At 38.3% G+C, this 22393-nt stretch overlaps 1 protein-coding gene across 3 annotated transcripts in view; it reads right to left on the bottom strand.

Annotated features, from left to right (window-relative positions):
* Positions 1-22393, bottom strand: part of CLINT1 (clathrin interactor 1) — a 77577-nt gene that overhangs the window by 21237 nt on the left and 33947 nt on the right. For 2 of the 3 annotated variants that reach the window (XM_038772019.1, XM_038772021.1), the window contains exons 2-7: positions 13469-13573; positions 12797-12893; positions 11276-11384; positions 10267-10431; positions 4505-4682; positions 2256-2502 (exon numbers count right to left, since the gene is read on the bottom strand). In XM_038772019.1, coding sequence (XP_038627947.1) covers positions 2256-2502; positions 4505-4682; positions 10267-10431; positions 11276-11384; positions 12797-12893; positions 13469-13573 — 901 coding nt within the window. The remainder of the gene's footprint in view (positions 1-2255; positions 2503-4504; positions 4683-10266; positions 10432-11275; positions 11385-12796; positions 12894-13468; positions 13574-22393) is intronic. The other variant, XM_038772020.1, reaches the window with a different exon arrangement.

Raw genomic sequence — 22393 nt, 5'->3', positions numbered from 1 at the left:
CTACTGTCACATCAGGGTTGCTTAGCCACTGCCTGGGCAGCTACATAGCCATTTTGGATCCACTATAATGTACTTCCTTCCTGAGCTGGCAAGAGTTACGTATGATAGATATATGTTGAACATTCTCAAACAGTACTGTGGTCTGCACAGAGTAAGGGCACAATACGTACTTTTTATTGACTAGGACTCACATGCATTTGGATCCTGGAGTTGGGCACTGGTTTCCAAGTCACAGCCAGATGCTGATGTGCTAGTGGGAAAAGGCCGGCCTTCACTGGCTGACTTTCACTAGCTTACAAGTGGGTAGTTGCAAAACCTCACTCTAGCCAAAACTACAAGTCTGGAATTTATTTTCCTTAAAGCACTCAGCACTCCTCTTCATCTAACAGCCATAACGCTGGTCCAAGCACTCCAGCATCAGTCTCCTTGCTTTAAGGAAAATAATCTGTGGGCATTATTTCCAAATACACACATTTTAAATAAAAGCAGCAGCTGAATATTTCCACAACAGCAAACTTGAAATACAGGATATTTGATATTTTCTTGGGTATTCTTCTCCCCTCTTAAGACTAGAGAGTATTCTATAAAATACATCACAGCTATAGGTCCACTGACGATTATTCTTAATCTACACTGCAATAATTTATTTGTCCATTTTTATGTGTGGCCAGGCCTTCTGGACCTAAACTTTCACGCCAAATACAGAACTATTACTTTAGGCATTAAAGACAGTCACGGTAAGATATATTTCATCACAACTTATTACTGATTTTGCAGGAACAGATTAGTAGCAAAAAGAGTATTACTGAAAGTAAATTCATTGTTGTAATAGCATTTTGATTATTCTATTTGTGTATATTTTATGCCTATCTCCCCTTAAGAGAAGGATTTTGTCCCAGGAAATTACTGTACCTTGTTTAAAAACTGACCACTTAGAACAGTCATAGGAATTTTTCATCGAAAACAATAACACTTCTCATTGGAGTGAGTGAGGCTAAGTAAAATACATATTCGATCAACAAAATACAAAGCCAAAGGTGTTTTTATGCTATTTTAAAGTACGGATGATTCTGAACAAGAGACACTTACTTTGGCTCTTAAATGCAAGAATAAAAAGCAGTAATTTGAAATCATTCATCTCTCTTAGGAATGTCTGAGTGTCTACTAGGCACAGAACTCAATATTGGAAATCAAAGGAATATCATAGGTTTTTTTTGGGTAACTACTATCATGTAAAATTGTCAATGCTTTTTACTTTTCCAGATGGACACTTTTGTTTCCTTTGTAAAACTGAAGTGCAGCTGTAACGGTTGTTTTGTTGCTTTTTTAAAATCTTTGATTTCTAGTACTACCCCCATCAGCATAATTTAAGATGTTTACTAAGTATATTAGGCAAACCACAACTGGCCACCAATAATCCAAACCAAGCGACATTTTATCCCAAAATGGGAGTTAGAAAATAATAATGGCATTTATTAAGCACCTACTATGTGCTACACACTGGGATAGAAAAAAAGACAGAGTCTCTTTCCCACATGGGGATCACAATCTAAAAAGAGTCAGGGTACCGAGGGAACTAAGAATAGATGAGAATACTGAGGCACAGAGAGGTTAAGTGACTTGCCCGAGATCACACAGAAAGTCAGTGGCAGAAGGGGACCAGCTAACGAAAGAGAGGAAGCAGAAATGCAGAACACTGGGCAGAATACCAGAATATCACCTATGTGGATGAACTTCATTTTGCAAGATGCACATTTTTACTATGGGTCTGGCCACGTATGGGCACAGAGTGAGGCATTTATTTGTGGAAAGATACTGTAAACCTCCCTTTTTAGATCCAATTTTTATGTTGAATACAATGCTTTTCTCAACCATTTGTTCATTTTGCTTTTCATTCACCAAACCTTGAGATGAAATCTCAACAGAGTGATCATAACATGGTTCTACTAGTAGAGATAGGAATGGTAGGAAACCAAAGGAAGCTTTGGTCACATGGAGTAAGTTTTTGCATTATTGTCTGGTTAACAAACTTTCCCAAACAAGTACTACAACTGCATTCATGGAAAGAGAGTAATCAGACATTTTTTTTTTTTTTTTTGCTAAGAAATGTTCTATTATTAATGACTCTGGGTAATCTGTGGCAGGATCCCCCCAGTTTATGTGACTGACTGAGATTTGGTCAGGCTAATCCCATTAAAATAGTTGTCCTGACAATGGTTTACAAGGATAGTGAAAATATGTGCTGCCAATCTCACCTTTGCTGAAGACTGCGGGGTGTGAGTTGCGACATTTTGATCTGGACTTGCTTTGTCTCCTGTGTAATGTGCTGCTGCTCCAAGATCAATTGTTTTAGAAGGATTTGCTGTGCGTTTGTGTCTGATCATGGTTGTCTCTGTGGCCTGGGTAATATGGATATGCTTTGTTGTTACAGTCTCCTCTTCGTCTTTAAATTCACCTTTCGGAGATTTACCTCTTCTTGCTTTCTTTTCCTCATCGCTATCACTGAAGGTATTTAAAAAGGGAAAAAAAAAAGCAACGAGCCTTAATAGTGCCATCTTACTAATTCCAAGGAAATCCATACTCCACACTTAGGGAGCAGTGGAAAGCTCCTAAATAATTATTTGTATGTGACAGGGAGGGACACCCACTTAAAATTATAAACAATATGAAAATGATAAGAATATCCTAGATAAACATGAATATTCTCATCAACAAATGGTTTGGTGTTTTTTTTCCCCAAGTCTCTACAGCAGAGTTTTTCTAAGTGTGGGCTTTTCTTGGTCACACAACACAAATACAACCATCCGTACAGACAGCCCTGGCAAAAGACTTGCTCTTAAGTGCAAAGTATTTTCTTCCAGCTCCCCCCTTCTCCCTCAAGTTTTACTTTTTTAAATATCGCTAGTGGCTGCCTCTCATTGGTTTTCTTCCTCCTTTCCACATCAGAAAAGTTGCTGGGAGCCCATTAACCTTTGAGAAGGGTTTATCTTCTTCCATCCTCCACCTCCTCCCTCTCCAATACGTGTTTTATCCTATGCAACCATTCTTTTGCTAAAGCTCCTCTTTTTTCCTTCTTCTGACAACAGCCAAGGAACTCAAACCCTCTTGAATTTTCTCTTCACAGTCTCATCTGTGAGGCAGAAGTTCCAGGAAGAAAATGGGATAGAGTAAAATGTGAGAGAACAGCAGAGAGTTAGAGCACCACTGGTTGATCACTTCTTTTCCTCCCTTTGGGAGGGAATTTTTTTGTGTTGTTTAAGTGTTCTAATTTTTTAAAGACAGCATCCTTCCTTGAGTTGGATGGCAGTGGAAGGCTAAATGGAAAGACCTGAGACGTATGATGAATTTAGTGAACACGCTAAGGTCAGTGACTTTGGGGAGGCTCAGAAGTGAGATGGATTGGTGGTTCATACGATGAACAATCCCTATTAAATGTTAATTTGGTGGCAGAGGTTAGGTTCGCCTCATGTAGATTCAGGTCAAGAATAAAAAAAATACCCACTGCAGTCTTTGAAAGATCAAGAAATATGCTGAAAAAGTGTAACATGACCAAATACTACGGAATCTGCACAGCACACACACAGATTAGAAACCTCAGATTTGATTCATTTTTTTGGATACACCTAAAGAGAAACCTTATAAATGAATGGAATACATTATGAAAAGAAATAAAGGCTGTTAATAAATTTAATACCTTTTAATAAATGTTAATGATTTTTATACTGTCTTGTTAATCTAGATTTAAGATTCTATGATTAAATAATAATGGTATTTATTAAGCGCTTACTATGTGCAAAGCACTGTTCTAAGCGCTGGGGGATACAAGGTGATGAGGTTGTCCCACGTGGGGCTCACAGTCTTAATCCCATTTTACAGATGAGGTAACTGAGGCACAGAGAAGTTAAGTGGCTTGCCCAAGGCCCCACAGCTGACAAGTGGCGGAGCCGAGATTCGAACCCATGAACTCTGACTCCAAAGCCCGTGCTCTTTCCACTGAGCCACGCTGAGAGTGTGATACATGAAAATTGAATTCTATACCCTGTAGATGACTTTACTGATTTCAGATATTTTTTCACTCTTCTTGTGACAAGTCATACATGCCAATTATTTTTTAATATTTAATTTTTCCACTATACTAGTTTATTACTGATATTTTTTTTCTCCAAATCGTATGACGATTAACAAAACAAGATGGCTCAATTCCTATCAATCAGGGGAATTATTTCAGTAAGCTTGTGATACACTAACTCTTCGGCAGTGATTTCTTAGGAAGTTATGGAAGCATTTGATCATTTCACAACAAAGGATAATACAACCTGCTGCAACACACAATGTGGTGAGTCTTACCACATTACAAGGAAATTTTTTTTTGCAGGAAAATTAATGGGTCACATGAATAAATGCATACCAAAGGGTGCATATATGTGCATACTGCTTTTAAAACCACAAAATTGGAATACACAAGAGCCCTTCCAAATAAACTCAGAAGACAAAATGTTTATACCTGCACCTTTCTGGAGAGTCCTCTCTGTCTTTCCTTCGGAACTTGCTGATGGTGTCATCAATTGTGCTTCCAATTTTATCACTCAGTTCACCTAATTTATCGCTGAATGGAAAAGCACTCTTGTTTTTATCCCACTCCTCATCCCATTTTGACTTGGGCTCGGGATCGTATCTCTCACCTGTATAATGCATTAAAAACACAAGCCAGGCTAAAGACATTAAATTCAAAAATGCTCCCAAACCTTACTTCTAGAGCTTTTCCTCTTACAAAACTGCTACCTTACAAGTTTTCAAAGATCCTACAGTGCTGAATCAACACAATTACAGCAAGGCACAGCATGTAATGCCAGTCATTAAGTTGCAGGAATGCAGAATCAAAATCTTTTGTTTATGAAAACTTACACAACCTTAATGCACAGCACACCACAGTACTTTAAAATGCTGTTGAGAAGAAAAGCACAGAAGACAAAAATCAACACAATCTCAAAAAGCAAACCAGAAATAAAGTTTTCTAGTTTTGCCATGCTTATGTAGTACATATTTCTGAATAGTTTGCCATTTATTGAAAAAAGATTTCACAAGTTTTAAGCATCTGAGTGCAGTAATCACAATACGTACACTGTTAACTCCTAGCATTTATCCTGAATCTTTGTTCGTAAGGCAAAACTTTAATGTCCCGAAACCAGGGAGCAAAACTGACTCCCCAAAAACCTATCTGAAACTTGACATGGGGTCAGCAGAGAGAGGATGAGGTACATCTTGTGTTGTGTTAAGCTTTGGAAAATCAGAAATCAACACCCGAGTGGCAGTTTTTCTCACGTTCCCTTCCTGTCCTTGGAGCAGGTGCTAAAATGCCTGAATAGGACACTATACATACCTGAAGTTTGGCTGTTTAAAGTAAGAAAATCTATGAATTGGACCTTTACAAAGAGGGCTTTTCTGTCTTTATAAAAATTATGTGCATGGAATTTTTGTTTGGTTTGATTTTTTGATGATGTGGTTTGGATTGCATCGTTTTTGGGATAGAAGGGCGTATCTTTGTTCTTCTTGTAATTGTTAACTTCCGAACTTGTCAAACAGCTAACAAAATACCTCAATTAACCCTAAATAAAACCATCACAAGAACCACGCTCAGTAACAGCTTAAGAAGCTAATGGAGTAACAGTAATTTCTGCTGCTGATTTTCTTACGGAGATTGTCCATCTGCTAGGGTAGCATCTGCTACTCTGAGACATCTCAACTATGTCTGCTACTAGCTACCAGGGAACCCAGCAAGAGAGTAATAATAATAATAATGATAATTGTGGTATTTGTTAAGTGCTTACTATGTGCCAGGCACTGTATTAAGCACTGGGATGGATACAAGCAAATCGGGTTGAACACAGTCCCTGTTCTGCATGGGGCTCACAGTCTTAATTCCCATTTTACAGATGAGGTAATTGAAGCACAGACTTGGCCAAGGCCACACAGCAGACAGGTGGTGCAGTGAAGATTAGAACCCAGGTCCTTACGACTCCCAAGCCGCTGTTCTATCCACTGTGCCATGCTGTGGCTCAGGGAAAACCATCATCACTAGTGCAAAAACAACTCAAGTGCATTTCCTGTCAATGTCTGTCCACTTTTTTTCCTCTCTCCAAATGCTAACCTAAAGCCTTCTGAAAATGGCTGGCTGGAGACGGCATTACACCCCTGCACAGCCATTGCTGGCTGGGCAAACCTACAAAGGGATGGAATGTTTGTCTAATGGATTAAAAGGAAAAAAAAAATCCTGCTATATTTTATTTTTATGTGAGTATAGATTGTCCTCCAGCAACATTTGCACTGTTAAAGCCCAGTGTCTACAGCATCACCTTCAAACATGACGGACAGTTATACATTCAGATATTGGAGCTAATGAGCACCGAAAGATAAAAAGCAGGCCAAGCAAGCAAGAGTACAGGCCAAAACCCATAAAGTGAATAATACATCCCTGAGTAATTAATATCTGACTTCAAGGTTTAGGTAGGCCTAAATCTTCTACAGAAAACAAGAAACGGGAAACTAAAACACAAACCAAGTAGTTAGCCATTACTAATGGTCTTAGAGAAGAATGATGGTCGGAAAAATTTTTTTTTACAGTTTTTTAAAATTGGAAAATACCCATTCAATAACAAAGTCACAAATTCTGGAACTATGACTGCACCTCACAAAAAAATCATGCATTACTTTAATATCTATACAAACACTTTAAACATCATTGTAATGCAGAGAAATCCAGATTTTTTTAAAAAAACTATTATAAATGGGAAACCAAATATGGCAGATTTGTCAGAGTCCTTATGTAAAAGATACTGAATGATGAGCAACACTTTATTTTTTCATATTAGGAAACAACTCTTGAAAATCCTATTTAAATTTCAATACTTAGTTCCCTAGACTGCATGAAACTTGATTGGAAAAAGATGTGCAGGCATAAATGTGTGACAAAAGAAATGCGAAAATACCCAATGGATATTCTGTATCATATGAAACAGTAAAGAAATCAGAAATACCATAGTCTGATTTCTGAAATCTCTTATGTAAGTTTTGGGGTTTTTTTTATTAGATATTCAAATTACACCAGGAGCTGAGAGATAAAGGGGAGTACAGTAGGGCAAATGAATTAAATCTGGTGAGACTTTCATTTAAGAAACTAAACTATTCCCATATAGTAAATTCTGATAATATATATTTAAAATGACCTACGTAATTATTTTGCTGAACAAACAATTCCAGAACTGGGGTCCGTGAAAAAAAAAGTCAAATTTCTGATATGCTTTGATTTTAAGTTGTAAATATTACATTTTACATGATGTTTTCTGACAGAAGAGAATTTTTCTGCCACAGTTTCAAACCAAGAAATAGAGGGTATAAGCCACAATAATTACAGGCAACACATTCTTTATATTCTAGCTGAGAGAGGGAAAAATATGCTAAATTTTTGAAGTACAAAGTAAAAAATGGCAAAGGAAGAATTCTGACACTGGCAAATCACTGGCATTAGTGATTTCTACCCAGTCTAACTGAGAAAATTGTAAACTAGAGATGAGTAGGTAACTGCTGGCTCATCTGTGACCTACAAGAGGGCAGTAAGGGAACCCATGGGAACATGTAGCAGAGATGAATTGTTCCTATTTGTCCTGTCGTGAATAAATCGAAGTGGACCACTAATATTTTAAATAAATACCTACAATTTAGTCAACAGCAAGTACGGCCCTCTTAGAATGATTACTGATACCATGAAACAGCTGTAACAGGTCTGTGATTAGGGAACAATGAGCCAGTGGTGCTGAACCATATGTGTAGATTAAAGGTTCTGAGATCAAGCATTTGTTTTCTTGTGGAATCTAGTCTTTGCGAAGGGAAGTACATTTTGGAAGACAATGCTCTATGCAATTCTTTTGGGGTGCAATCTGAATGGGGCACACCTCACACTTTGCCCCTAATTTACAGTACCTGGGATTATTCAGAGCACATGAGAACACCACCTATTATAATTCCAGGGCTGAGAACCATTGCAGGAACCCTGACACTGTCTGACAGACACAAAGTCTGTCCGCTTTGGCCTTACGAACCATTTGAATCTTTTGTATATCTCTGTTTCTCTACTGTCTCATCTTAATCCCAGCAAGCTATCGATAGGGTGACTGGGAGAAGACAGTGTTGTCAGCAACAACAGGCAGCAGAGACCAATCAGTGTACTGTTAGGCCAAGAAGGATACAAGCACAGAATTCAACCCCATGTCAAATCACCCTGCCTGCAATAGACCAAATCCAAACTTTCGGTACTGTATTATGACAAAAAGTAAAAACAATCACATTTATTGTGTGCTTACTGTGGGCAGAGCACTGTACTGAGCACTTGGGAGAGTCAACACAACACAACATGTGAACAGACACACTCCCTAGAATAAATCTCCATTTTATTTTCTGGCTCATATCAGGTACCAGATGAAGACAGGTTGTGAAAGACAGATTCAATTACTTTTTTTTTCCCCCCTAATTTAGTAGCAGATTTGCCTTGGGCAGGTATGTGAACGAGATGTATTTATTCTTAGATGAAGACCTTGTCTACTTCCCTTCTTTGGCCTCGGTAAGACAGCAGAAACAAAAGTTCTAGGGGATCCAATTCCCCACTACACTTCACATTTTTAATAATAATAATTGTGGCATTCATTAAGTGCTTACTGTGTGCCAGGCACTGTATTAAGTGCTGGGATGGATACAAATTCATCAGGTTGAACACAGAGGAGCAGCGTGGCTCAGTGGAGAAAAGCACGGGCTTTGGAGTCAGAGGTCATGGGTTCAAATCCCAGCTCCGCCACGTCTGCTGTGTGACCTTGGGCAAGTCACTTAACTTCTCTGAGCCTCAGTTATCTCATCTGCAAAATGGGGATTAAGACTGTGAGCCCCATGTGGGACAACTTGATCACCTTGTATCCACCCCCCAGCGCTTAAAACAGTGCTCTGCACATAGTAAGCGCTTAACAAATGCCATTATTATTATTATTATTATTAATCCATTTTCCAGGTGGGGCTCACAGTCTTAATCCCCACTTTTTCAGATGAGGGAATTTAGGCAGGGTTAAATGAAGCGACTTGCACAAGGTCAAAGAGCAGACAAGTGGCAGAGCCAGGATTAGAATCCAGGTTCTTCTGACTCCTTAGGCCTGTGCTATAGCCACTTGGCTATGCTGCTTCCATTTCCTGAGCATTTAACTCTGTGCAGAGCACTGGGGTAGATGCAAAACAATCACATTAGACACAGTCCATATCCCACGTGAGGCTCGCGGTTTAAATCTCCATTTTACAGATGAGGTAGCTGAGGCACAGAGATGTTAAGTGAGTTGCCCAAGGTCACACAGCAGACAAGTGGCAGAGCTGGGATTAGTTAAATCCTTCTGATTACCAGGCCCATGTTCTTACCATTAGGTCTGCTTCTCAGGATTTAGGAGACATGATCCTTGCCCTAAAGGAGTTTCCAAATGGTGGAGATAGATACTAAAATATAGGTAGGAGGAAGTGCTACCTATATTTTGTGCATATAAAGAAAGTGCACAAAGTGCACAATGGGGGAGGGGGGAGAGTGGGTGAGAGTGTGTGTGTGTGTGTGTGTGAGCTGCTCATACACGAGTCAATCACATTTATTGAGCACTCACTCTGTGCAGAGCATTGTACTAAGCACTTGTGAAAGTACAATATAAATGCTTATAATATATATGCATTTGTATTCCCTGCACACAACAAGCTTACAGTCTGGAGTACTTAAGTGATGCAGAAATGCTGAAGAGGCAGTAGGGCGATGGGAACAGAGTGGGAAGATGAGCGATTAATCAGGGAAGGCCTCCTAGAGGAGGTTTCTTCATCAATGGATTCAATTTTTTTTATATAAATTTAGTTTCTAGAATAAAACTCCAATTAGCAGACTCTACCTTTATTGGTTAAACTGTCCTGGTTTTACTAACTGTTGGTGATGATGAATAATTGTCTCTAAGTTTATTATTAAAAATTCATCTTTGCTTCCCCTATTCCCTAGATGATAGCTGGATAAGAAGATTCCCATTATTCATCTTGACATTCATCTTGAATGTCACATACACTTTAAAGGTAAAAAGATTTTAAGTTGTTGCTAGATATCTTTTGTCTCTAATATTTTTATTGTTCTTGCAAAGGCCTGCAGCGCCATGATAATATGGAATCTAAATATTCTCTCCAACATCTTGCTTAAGATGGCACAGTACTCACTGTATCTGAATCCTCCGACACTGTCTGAAGAAACGCCAACATATTTGTCTTTGTTTTTCTTTGCCTTCTTTCTCTCTTCACGAAGTCGATCATCGTCTTGGGCAAATTCTACCATTTCTTTCACCTTTTGGCGTATGTTTATACCCTGATCTTTGCCATTTTCATCTGCATTATGAAAAGTAAAAGAAACTTTAGAAAACACAAAACAAGGTATAAGCAAAAACAGAGATACCTCAGTTTTGATATTCTCTACTACACTGCTCCAAAAAGCCAAAAAAAAAAAAAAAAGCTGAAGCACAATTCTATAAGAAGTCTCAAATATTAAGCGCTCTACTAAAAGGGAATAGTAACAATAAAAACATGAGATGCTTATATACTTAAATGTTATTTGTGAGAAAGAAAAAAAATGTGAAAAGCAAATTATTTTATTCAAATTTTAACACTTCTAAAAAGCAGTCACATACTTTAGTTTTATTAGTACGTTTTGGAAACTGCTAGAATTCTGTCTTGCTGTAAAGCTGAATTTTTAAAGTGCTTTCAACTGGGTTACACTACGAACTGAAATTTGCTTCTTTCTCTAGCCTTTTTCACATTCAAAACACACACTGGCCTTGCTGCTTTTGCACTGTAAATATTATTTGGTGGGAGGAAAAAAAAAAACCCAGCAGCTTCAAACAGATGTGTGTGTTTTCGAGCTCTAACCTTTTCTTCCCATATGATTAAAGCTATTCCTTTATGGACACCACAGGGGACCAGTCTCTAGTGCATATTTTAATATAAACCCGAACACTCATGTTGTGTTGGTTCTGTTGTTATTAGCCGGTCTTTTCTGCAAGTTCTTGTCTTCACTAATTAATACTCTAGGGTCCCACGTCTTGGATTCTGCACTCTTCACACAACCAGCAACAGTCACATTCTAATTAGAGCGGAGAAGCTTCTAAGCTGGTTCAGGTGACTGACAACCCCAACTACTGTTTTAATTTGCTTATAAGATTTTTCTAATGCTCACCTACAAAGTGGTAATTTTCCAGGGATCGCAAATCATAAATGTGTTCTCTGGCACTTGTAACAACACGCTCTGATCCGTTCCTTATGAGGTAAGCTAGGAGCAGCAACGACTATAAAAAATACAAAGCATCTATGATTGCATGAATAAAAGCTTCAACTGCATTCTTTTTCTTAAAGTGATTTTTTAAAGTACAAAAATTCTAGTTTAATAAGTATGGTCATCAATAGCGATGTTACACTGTAAAGAAATCAAAATTTTTATGTTTTAAATCAGATCGGTTATGCTTTCAGTTCTGCAAATTAAAATGACTCCTCTATTAAGTGTGACAAAATTAAAGTTTTTGTTTCAAGAATTAGAAGGTGAGAAGAAAGAAAAGAGTGAACAGACATTCTGCCTTTCGGCATTTTCAATTACATGATTTTCTAGGACTACTTTTGCATTTTTTCTATGAAAGCAATTTTAAGATATATTTGTAGCTCTTTGGGAAAAAATGTACAAATAAGAGTATTTCCATAAAACACAAATAAATTAAAAAATCATGAATTGCTCCTGGTTTATTTAAAATTTTAAAAGTTAGCAACCAAAATCAATTTAGTCTGGAAACAGGTTGTTAGCTGAAATAAGATTACTGAATTACAGAGTTTCAAACCTGATTACCAATTATTCAAAGCTTTTGGAATTTACATGTTATAGTACTATTACTCATTTGACTTTCAGTACACAGAAAACAATTGCTCCATTTAAAACCCAAAAAATAAGTGTTTCATTTTAGGATACCATATTATCACATCGTGAAATTAAAATTAGATTAAAATGACAATGGTTATATAGTGCCCTAGAAATTTCAATGAAGTTGGCATTTACATTTAATGACATTTTCCTTAAAAAAGTTAAGCCTGTAAAGCAAGTCTATTAAAATTATATAATCCAAATTTAGACTTGTTTAAGATTTTACTTAAGTAAAATCTGATCTTAATATTCGCAGTAGTTTCTATATGGGTTTAAATGCTCTATAATTTTAGAAAACATTTATTTTTACATCTTTTCATGGTTAGTATTATTGTACATCGGTATAAATTAGGCAAAATTTTCTTGCATTAATATCATAAAACCACAACAGTCTTAACATGGAAAGTTTCCATTTGAAAATGTTATGTAACTATGGTTAGATTATCCTTTGACAGGTTAAAGTAAAACTTAACTACATAATGGCATATAATAAAAGTAAATATAAATAAAAATATTTGCCACATTTAATAGCATTACTAGCTACCGAATTGGCTTAATTCAACATTTTCTTTCACATTTTGAGTTTTACACTCGGCTCCTAAAGGGACACATAACAAATGAAACAAGCACAATTCCCACGGTTGCCTATCGATATTAATGGTCTCTCCTATTAAAGTGTGTGAAGTGCAGTTCCAGATTTATCATAGTATACAAGTTTCAAAGATTTTTTTTTGTCAGAAGCAAACACACAACCAGAGCGTTAAATCTTAACATGCTAAATCACATCCACACCTTATAAACTCTCCTCCAGTTCTTCTTGTTGTCCTTCAACATTCTTGACCACAGCATATTCATAAGTTCTGGAAATTGTTCATACATAAACGTAGCCCTAAGAAATAGAGCAAGATATTGCAAGCTATTGCTGCAATTTAATTGTGACAGTAGGTGGCAGGCTTGGTCTGTCTTAGATTTTCCCACAATAAAAGCCTTCAAGTATTTCTCGAGTAAAGTGAGTTAATTCACAAAATTAAAATAAAACCGATTTCTACCTATATTTTATACTAAAAAAAAAATCGACGATATTCACGGCTCCCCTAGATATTAACTATTTTTTTTAACGCAACTACCCCTAAACCCATGCTTAAAAAGTGAACACCAGTATCTGGGCTCAAGAAAGAAGAATTTAAACTTTGAAATAGCCCTCGTTTAAGCCAGCAATGGCCCCAACACCTCAAATCTCTGTATCCCACAGTTTCTCACACCACACTAACAAACAGCCTGTGGCATAAACGGACTAGAACTATCAGGCTCGCGTCAATTTTCTGAGTTTGGGATCTACTGAGATGCCACAAAATTAAGCCACATCTGAAAGCGGAATACGGCTTGACTTCAGGGGCAAGTTTTACATTTCTGTTTAAAGCTATGCCTTCCCTTTCTGCACTGCTGAGTCAAATTATCACTTACTTGGCAATCTCTCCCATGAGTTGCCCGGAAGGTCCCCAAGGATCATCATTGGTTGCTTCTCGAACCTTGGATTCGATCTCTGAATAATTCATAACAACGTTGGTGCTGTAAAGGAAAAAAAAATTGCACATACACACAGAGATTAGCATCAAAACTGAGGAACACATGAAAACTTAATAATGACACTATTGGGTGTCCTAATGAGGTAACTCTACAGGGTGGGAGAGAAAACATCTTTAGTGCAGAAGCTACCCTGAGGACCCTATACAACGCATTTAAGTTATCTTTAAGAAGATTTTAACTATTCCATTAGCCTTCAAGAATACAGATGAGAGACTAGGGATTACATTAGAGTTGGAATATGTCCAGTAAAAAAAGATGGCTTTTGGTCAAATTAAAACTGGAGCCGAACCGCCAGAGTCTATGATAAAACGAAGTTGCTAGACTTCTGACCAGATCTGGTTGGTAGGCAGGTTTGTGTATTGCAACTCAATCACCCAAACTGGAAAGTACTTAGTTGGGGGTATTCATTGTCAACATTATTTAATTTCCAAAATGTCCCTGAAAGGGTAGAGGTAATCAAAAATAAAATTTTTTTAAGAAAAATTTTAAATTAGAAAGGGATATGGAAAAAGATGTATTGATAGGGCTCTTGATTTCACATTCTTACATCTGTGCTAGTGTTCCAATGGTATATCACCCAAGGGGAGAAATAATTCATCATATAAAAACATGGCATAAGCTTCACAGTACAAGCCACATAAAAGCTTAACGCTCTGGTCATTAATGAACACTTTGAAAGTAGACATATAAATGAGCCCAACTCAAATCTACAGTTTTTCCAAACGATAGTGCTAGTGGATGAGTGATTATATTATAATTGGTGACATCCATACCATTCTAGAGAATGGCAAAACATCTATAATGTTCATTTTTGGTTCAAATTAAAATACATTTTTATGGAGGTTTTTGTCTGTGGGAAAATAGGAATTTTGGGGGTAAAATTGGTTTCCAAATTAGCCGCTCATAAATAGGCTCTCAAATGAAAAAGAATCCAAATCATTCCAGAGAAAAATAATCAGAAACAACACCACCACCCTATAAAGAAAAATCTTTGGGGAAAAAAGCTAATAATCATTTAATTTCTTAAAATCTCGTTACTGTATAAAAACGTAAAAATGCTCAATGTATTTAAATACCATCCGTGGAAGTTTTTGAGGAATGTCAAGTAACAATGCGGTTGACCAACAAAGCTCTTGGGAAGTAAATCCAGAAAAACATGAGCTGATCTCCTCAACTATTTTGGAGGTAGAGGAAACAAAAATAATACCAAAGAGTTGATATGGTAGCCTACTTTCAAAACAATTTGATTCAACCTAATAACTGAAAAACACATTATTAAATATAAACTCAACAGCACGTACCAGGCACACAGCAGGCCATGTTCTACCGTATACTGCAAAGCTTATCAAAGAGAGCAGTGGATATGATTCTGTGTGGCCTACACATTAGTCTTCTCTGCAAGAAAGCTCTTTTTCGTTTTCGTTTTGTACTTCCCAAGCGCTTAGTAAAGTGCTCTGCACACAGTAAGCACTCAATAAATATGACTGATTGATTGATTACCCCTTAAGCACTTTGAAACTCAGGCCACCCCTGGGTCCCACAGAACTTATCCTGACGCCCTGCTGCTGGCCCCCTCCGTAATTTATTTTAATGTCCATCTCCCCTGCTAGAATGTATGCTCCTTGCAGGCAGGGCTGATGTCTACCAACTCTATTATACTGTATTCTTAGTACAAGTGCTTAGAAAGGGGCTCTGCACACAGTAAGCGGTCAAGAATTGACTGAAAACCACAATTACACTTGTAATATTTCAACCTAGAAATCTTATTGAGGACCACCTCAATTTTTTTTATTTAGGCAGTTTAATACATTTCAAGACAGGCCAATACGAGTTAACTCTGGTTATTACATACATATTAAATATTGTTAGAATCCTTATTAATGTTAAAGCTTTCAGGACTCTAGTTTTTGGTTAAGGTCAAATGATAAATGACCTATTTTTAACCCCTTTGTGAAGCTCTCAGTTAAAGGACTATCTTTGTTGTGATGAGTGGTAAAGGAAGGAATTATAGGACATTGTTTCCTATAGTTCTTCAAGTAAAAATACTGAAATGTGCATGAAGCATGTAAAATATTTTCGTTTCAGTTACCAGCTTACAGTAAAAAACAAATACCAACTTGATAGACTCAAAGTACAATGGCTAAATAGCATCCAAAGGAGAACAGAACAAATTTTAAAATTTAAGTGTAGTAAAACTAAGTAGGAAAATATGCTCCATTTCTAAAACTATCATAGCAAAGTTATTGTTCTCAGAAAATTGGAGAAAGCTATTTTATAATGCCAAGATGAGATCTAATGGCACAGATCGTTCCAAAACAAAATATCTTCAAGCTACATTTAATTCAGAAACAAATGTAAACGTGGAAAAAAGTTACATAGTTTGGCTCTTTTCCAGGTCTTTTAAAAATAACTATTTCTAAAAGGTGGAAATAGGGATTTATTCTTCCTTTCCCATGTTTTCTATGGCCCTAATTCCACGCTCTACCCAGAATTCTTATGACCTTTTAGGGGAAAAAAAAAAAAGACATCCAGATGTTAAGGGAAAAAATGACTAGTTTGATTTCCAAGACTTCCTGGGATTGATATACACATAGTAGCTTAGAGAATTTTAAAACACTAGAGGGGGCACTCTGATTAGTTTATACTGGTCACCATCCAGACAATTGTTAATTTTTAGTACATTTTTACAGTACTTTGCAAACAGACGCACAAAAGGTAACGCTACTCCAACATAGCAATCGCTTAGTACTGTACTCTGCACACAGTAAGCGCTCAATTAATACGACTGAATGAATAGCAGAACATCTAATTCCTTTTGGATTTAAATTAACATTGAATCCCTAAAAGTGAAATCCTATAAACCAGATTACAGAACTGTCTGATCGATCAACGGACTTTACTCAATCAGTAGTACTTATTGAGGACTTAGTGTGTGCCGGGTACTGTACTAAGCACTTGGGAGAGTACAATGCAACAGAGCTGGTAGACAAGTTCCCGGTCCACAATGTTACAATCTAGAGGTAGCCCAAAATGTGTGCTTCCTTAAATCATTCAAGTTCAAACACGTAAATACTATAACTTGGTGATAAAGATGTAAAAACTCTTTGATCTGCTTTCCTACTTATATTTACCTTTATATAATTGAAATTTGGGACGTTAAAAGGCCTACATTTTATACTTTCAATTTTTTCCAGCACATTATTTAAACCAGCCTTCAAAAAAGTTGTAAAAGAAAAAAAAAACAACTTATGGCCCACCAAAAATTTCCAAGGCTGCAAAATTTCAACTGGCTCTACCCATATTTGCCAATGTAGCCCTCTACTTCCTATGCCAATAAGCATTTACTTTTTTTTTTTTTTTTACTTCTAGTGTATATTCCCAAGCACCTATATACTGTCTCTGCACACAGGTGCTCAACAAACGTTGCTCCTGCTGAGTTACCTAGATATCAACCCAAAGTATTTATTAAGTGCATGCGTGCAGGGCATTATACTAAGTGCGTGGAATAAGCAAAAGGCTCAGTTGACATGATTCCTGCCTTCAAGAAGATTACAATCTAGCACTGGTGGCAGACAAAAACAATTTACAGATAGAAAGAAGAGGAAAACGTGGATACATACGGGAGTTAGTGAGATGTGTCCAGTGCTTGGCACATAGTAAGCGCTTAAATACCAATATTATTATTATGTGTACTCGTGTCCAAGGTATTCACTGAGCCCTTACTGTGTGCAGGCTATAGTACTAAGTACTTGGGAAGGTACAAGAAAATTGGCAGATATTCCCCACCTGCAAGGAGTGTGCAATCTAGTAGTGCTCCAGGAGGTTGACAGTACAAAAATCCCTCAATATTTAGAAGAGATTGGTTAGAGAAAGCCCCCCAAACAAGGTGAGCATTCCATGGCAGCTGTGTTTCAAATGCTAGATAACATAGCCAACAAGTCACAGATGGATGGGTTTCCCAGGGAAGAAGCGCTAACAAGCTACTGAAAAAGCTAAGATGCATGAGATGCGGCTGCTGTCAACCAGAGACAGCAGGGTTAGAAAGTGGAGTTGGGAGCTGCCACAATCACAGCTATGGAGAAACCCAAACAACAACAACAACAATAATCAGCAGGAGCAGAGTGACTACTGTACTTCAGTGCTTATGGGCGTGTAACTGTTGAAGTGGCATACAGGGGATGGGGACCAAGAAAGAAAAGAAAATACACACTGGAGAATGAAAAATTAACTAGGGAAGACCTTCAGGAAGAGATGGATTCAGAAGGTGTCTTGAAGAAGGGAAGAGCTGTGAGGATGTGAAAGAGGAGGGAATTTGGGGGGTGGGCAGTGAGCAAGAGACTGGAGGGAGAAATCAGAATGAGGCACTGCACAGTCTATGAGGTCCTTGAGGGCAGGAGTTGTGGCTACTACCTCTACTGGATGCAGTGTGGCCTAGTGTAAAGAGCATGGGACTGGGAGCAGAGGATCTGGGTTCTAATCCCGGCTCCTACACCTGCCTATCATGTGACCTTGCACAAGTTGCCTTAACTTCTCTGTGCCTCAGTTTTCTCATCTGTTAAATGAGGATTCAATACTTGTTTTCCTTAGTCTGTAACCCTCACATGGGATAGGGACCGATTATCAATAAATATGATTGAGCTTGTATGAACCCCAGTGCTTGGCACATAGTAAATGCTTAACAAATACCACAATAATAATAATTACTGTACTCTCCCAAGCACTTACTGCAGTGACAAGGCATTCAACAAATACTACTGATCGACTTACCTTGAAAGGAATGAGACTGTAAGCTCACTATGGGCAGGGAACCTGTCTGCTATTTCCGTTGTACTGTACTTTCCCAAGCACGTAGTAAGCGCTCAAATACCACTGATTGATTGATATAAGCGAGAGCATATGGGAGAAGAGAGTGCATAAGTAGTACAGAGGCACACTGAGTGCCTTAAAGCCAATGGGTAGGAGTTTTGGCTTGGTGTGAACAGGAATGGGCAACCATAGGTTTATGAGAAGCGAGTAGATGTGGGCAGAACATTTTAGAAAGATGAACTGGGCAGCAGAGGGAAGTATGAATTGGAAGCTTCCTTGCTAATCTACCTGTCTCCAGTCTCTCCCCCTTCCAGTCCATACAAGGAAGCTGTTGCAGTAGTTAAGCCAGGTTATGACACACAGCTGGACCAACTTTTGGACAGAGAGAAAAGGGCAGACCCTGAAAATGTTGTGGAAGAAAAACTGGTAGGATTTGCATGACAGACTAAATATAGGGGTTTAAATAGCAGGCACAGTTGAGGATAGTGCCAAGTTGCAGGCTTCAGGGACAGGAAGAATAATAGCACATCAACTATGATGGGAAAATTAGGTGGGTGGGAGATTTGGAAGGGAAGATGAGTTCAGTTTGAGGTGCCAGAAGGAGATCCGGAAAGTCAGGGAGAGGACAGGGCTTGGAAGGGAAGATAAGGAGCTCAGTCTTGGACATGTTGAGTTTTAGATGGCAGGCAGACTTCCAGATGGAGACGCCCTGAAGGCAGGAGGAGATACGAGCGTGGAAGGAGAGAGAGAGAGAGAGAGCAGGGGGTGGAGATGTAGATTTGGGTGTCATCAGTGTAGAGATGATAGTTGAAGCTGTGGGAGCGAATGAGTTCACCAAGGGAGTGAATATACAGAACAGATGGGGACCAAGAACTGACCCTTGAGGAACCCCTACACTAAGGGGACGGGAGGGGGAGGAGGAGCCCGTGAAGGAGACTATGTGCTTGGAAGAGAAGTCCAGAAGCACACCATATTCTTAATCCTCAAAGGCCTTAAAATCAAATAAGGGGATACAATAACAACAATAATAATGATGATAACTGTGGTATTTCTTAAGTGCTTATGTGCCAGGTACTGTTCTAATCACTGGGGTAGACACAAGATAATCAGGTCAGACAGTCCTTGTCACACAAGAGGCTCACAGTCTTAGAGGGAGGGAGAACGAGAACTGAATCCCTATTTTACATATATAGAAACTGAGGCATGGAGAAGTTGAGTGGCTTCCCCACTGTTACACAGCAGGCAAGTGGCAGGGCCAAGATTAGAATCCAGGTCCTCCGGCTTCTAGACCTGTGTCTTTACACTAGGCCATTCTGCTTCTTTAGCAAACATTTGTTATTTACAGGAGGATGAACAATGATATAACTGAATAAAAAATTGAATATACATGCATACATTAACTATATAAATAAGCATGTATTGTGTTGCATTAATTTTTTCAAGGTTCACTGCTTTCTCTGACGCTCAGGGCATGGACTAATTGCATGTTTGATTTAAGTGTCCTGTCATAATACTGAAAAAAAAGGCTGATAAACTTTGGTATCTATTCTAAACAGCCATTTCACTGTGTCAAGTTGGAGACCTATTTGCTGCAGACTCAAGTCAAAACGGTAGCCTCTTCAGCTTTCCCAAGACAGAATGCAAAGCTATAAAAATACAGTTGTATTTTAAAGGATAACAACCAGACTGATTAAAATCAATCCCAATTAGGATCAACTATTTAACCTATTTGCACACAACATCACTAGGTGGTTTCCTAAGAACTCTAAGAAAATAGTGCTGGGTCGCTTAAGTCCCCTCTTTTTGCAGATGAAAAGGGGTAAACTGCTCAATTTTGGCCACTCAGGACCACTTAGTTCCCCTGAAGATGTAATTTACTAAATGGACCCCAGTGACTTTAAATAAATAAATGAATCTCCAAAGAGTAAGCAGTTTACCGTTTTTTTACAGGTAGGATGAAGACCATCAGTTACAATATATAGTGAATTCTCACCAACCGCTGTGTGTGATTCCATTTAAGTATGTGCACATGCAGCTCCCACAAAATATTCAGTCTCTTCATGGGGGTGCCCCATCTCTTCTCCTGGTCAGATAAGTCCTTACCCCATCATTTCCTCAGTCTTTTTCCCCAGGGGACAGTTTTGCCACTCTCCTTTCCTCCCACTCCCTACAATTCAGTCCCCCACATGGCTAGGCTCTCTGAGCCAGTGGCTACTTGGAAGAGTTTGTGAGTCAAATTCCCTACCACAACAAAGACCAAAAAAATCTTTTATAACTGCAACAGATCGGTTGGAGAACCTGATCCAAGTGAGAAACCGATTAGTGGGGAGGGGGAGACTCTCTCTCTCTCATTTTCCTCCAACTTCCCCCTCTCCCCCACCAATAAAAGCTCCTGTAATATGATGGGGGAGAAGGAGTGGGAATAGTAACTCAACCCCACCTGCTTGGCACTTCAAAAGTTTACTGTCATCTTCAAACCAGAAGATTTCACTGCACACTCCCCTTTCCAAAACATTTATGAGGATATTTAACAAAACCTTTCAGAAACATAATATGAAAATGAGGGTAAAATGCTATCTTCTCTGGAAAGTATCACCTTTTCAAATGTTTTTTTATCATAAAAAAGCCATAAAATAAACACCGGGAAAAAAAGGGAATTGCCTCAGGCAACTAGTCATTTAAACCCCAGGAAAATATGTTCTCTTTCTGAATTTCAAGCCAAAACATAGGGGAAAGAGTTAAAAAAGCTTATGAACTAAAAGCATCATATATTTGGGGTTATACCAAATATACCATATATTTGGTGTAAGCCTCAATATAAGCTAGTGTGCAAGATCAAAGTTTTAGAGTTTGGGTATTTACCCACATTTTATGTATCACTGTTGATGATGGGCTTTTAATTACCTAAAAATGACTATTCTCCCTTTTTTTTTAAAAAAAGAGGAACAAATCTACTGTCAATGATTACCCTACCTGTAATTGATTTTGTGCATCTCTCCTGCTACCTTATACCTCCCTATCTCCTTCTACAATCCAACCCACACACTTCACTCCCCTAAAGCCAACCTGCTCGCTGTATCTCAATCGTATCTGTCTCCTGCCAACCCTGTCCACATCCTCCCTCTGGCCTGGAAATCCTTCACACTCCATATTCAATAGACCACCACTCTACCGATTTTCAAAGCCCTACTCAAGTCATATCTCTTCCAAGAAGCCTTCCCTGACTAATCCCCTTACTTCTCCTATTCATCCTCCCTCCTGTGTTGCCTTGGCTCTTGGAACTGTACTTCTTAAAAACTTTAATAATCACCCACTACCATCCCCACAGCACTTATGTACATGTCCAGGTATAATTTATTTTAATGACTGACTTTCCCCTCAGCCTGTAAACTCTTCGTGGGCAGGAATCACATCTCTCACATCTGTATTGTACTGTAGTCTCCCAAATGTTTAGAAAAGTGCTCTGAATACAGTAAGCCCTCAATAAATTCCACTAATTAAGTAGTCTAGATACCCACTTCAGTAAACAGAAAAATAGACCTTAAAGAAGCACATGAGTTCTGAAAACCCCAGGGAGTTGTGATGACACAATATTTCATTTTCTATACATGAATTAATCACTTTAGAGTATTTTCCCTGCCTCCTTTGTCCTTGTGACTGCAAATTTTATGGATGTATCTTGTTATAAAAGCATCAGTTTATAAAATAGCTTTTATCCAACACATGTAAAATTGAAAGATGGTTCTCGTGGTTGTTCTGGCAGTCACCAATGTCTTCTCCACTGGTTTAGTTGCCAGTGTGGGAATGAAAATCCACTCAAAAAGCAGTAATTGAAGAGGACTCCCTTCTATGTTGAGGCTCTGAGAATACAGCCTTCCTCTCCCAGATCAAAAACATAGACAAAGAGACCACGGAGTGAAGACTGATTCCTGGGCTTAAACCATCACTACAACCACTGTGGTAAAAGGCAGGAGGCATATTTGTCCAGTCACCAAA

Source organism: Tachyglossus aculeatus, chromosome X1 (genome assembly GCF_015852505.1).
Source record: "Tachyglossus aculeatus isolate mTacAcu1 chromosome X1, mTacAcu1.pri, whole genome shotgun sequence".
NCBI classification, from domain to species: domain Eukaryota; kingdom Metazoa; phylum Chordata; class Mammalia; order Monotremata; family Tachyglossidae; genus Tachyglossus; species Tachyglossus aculeatus.
This window is presented reverse-complemented; position numbering and strand designations above follow the sequence as displayed.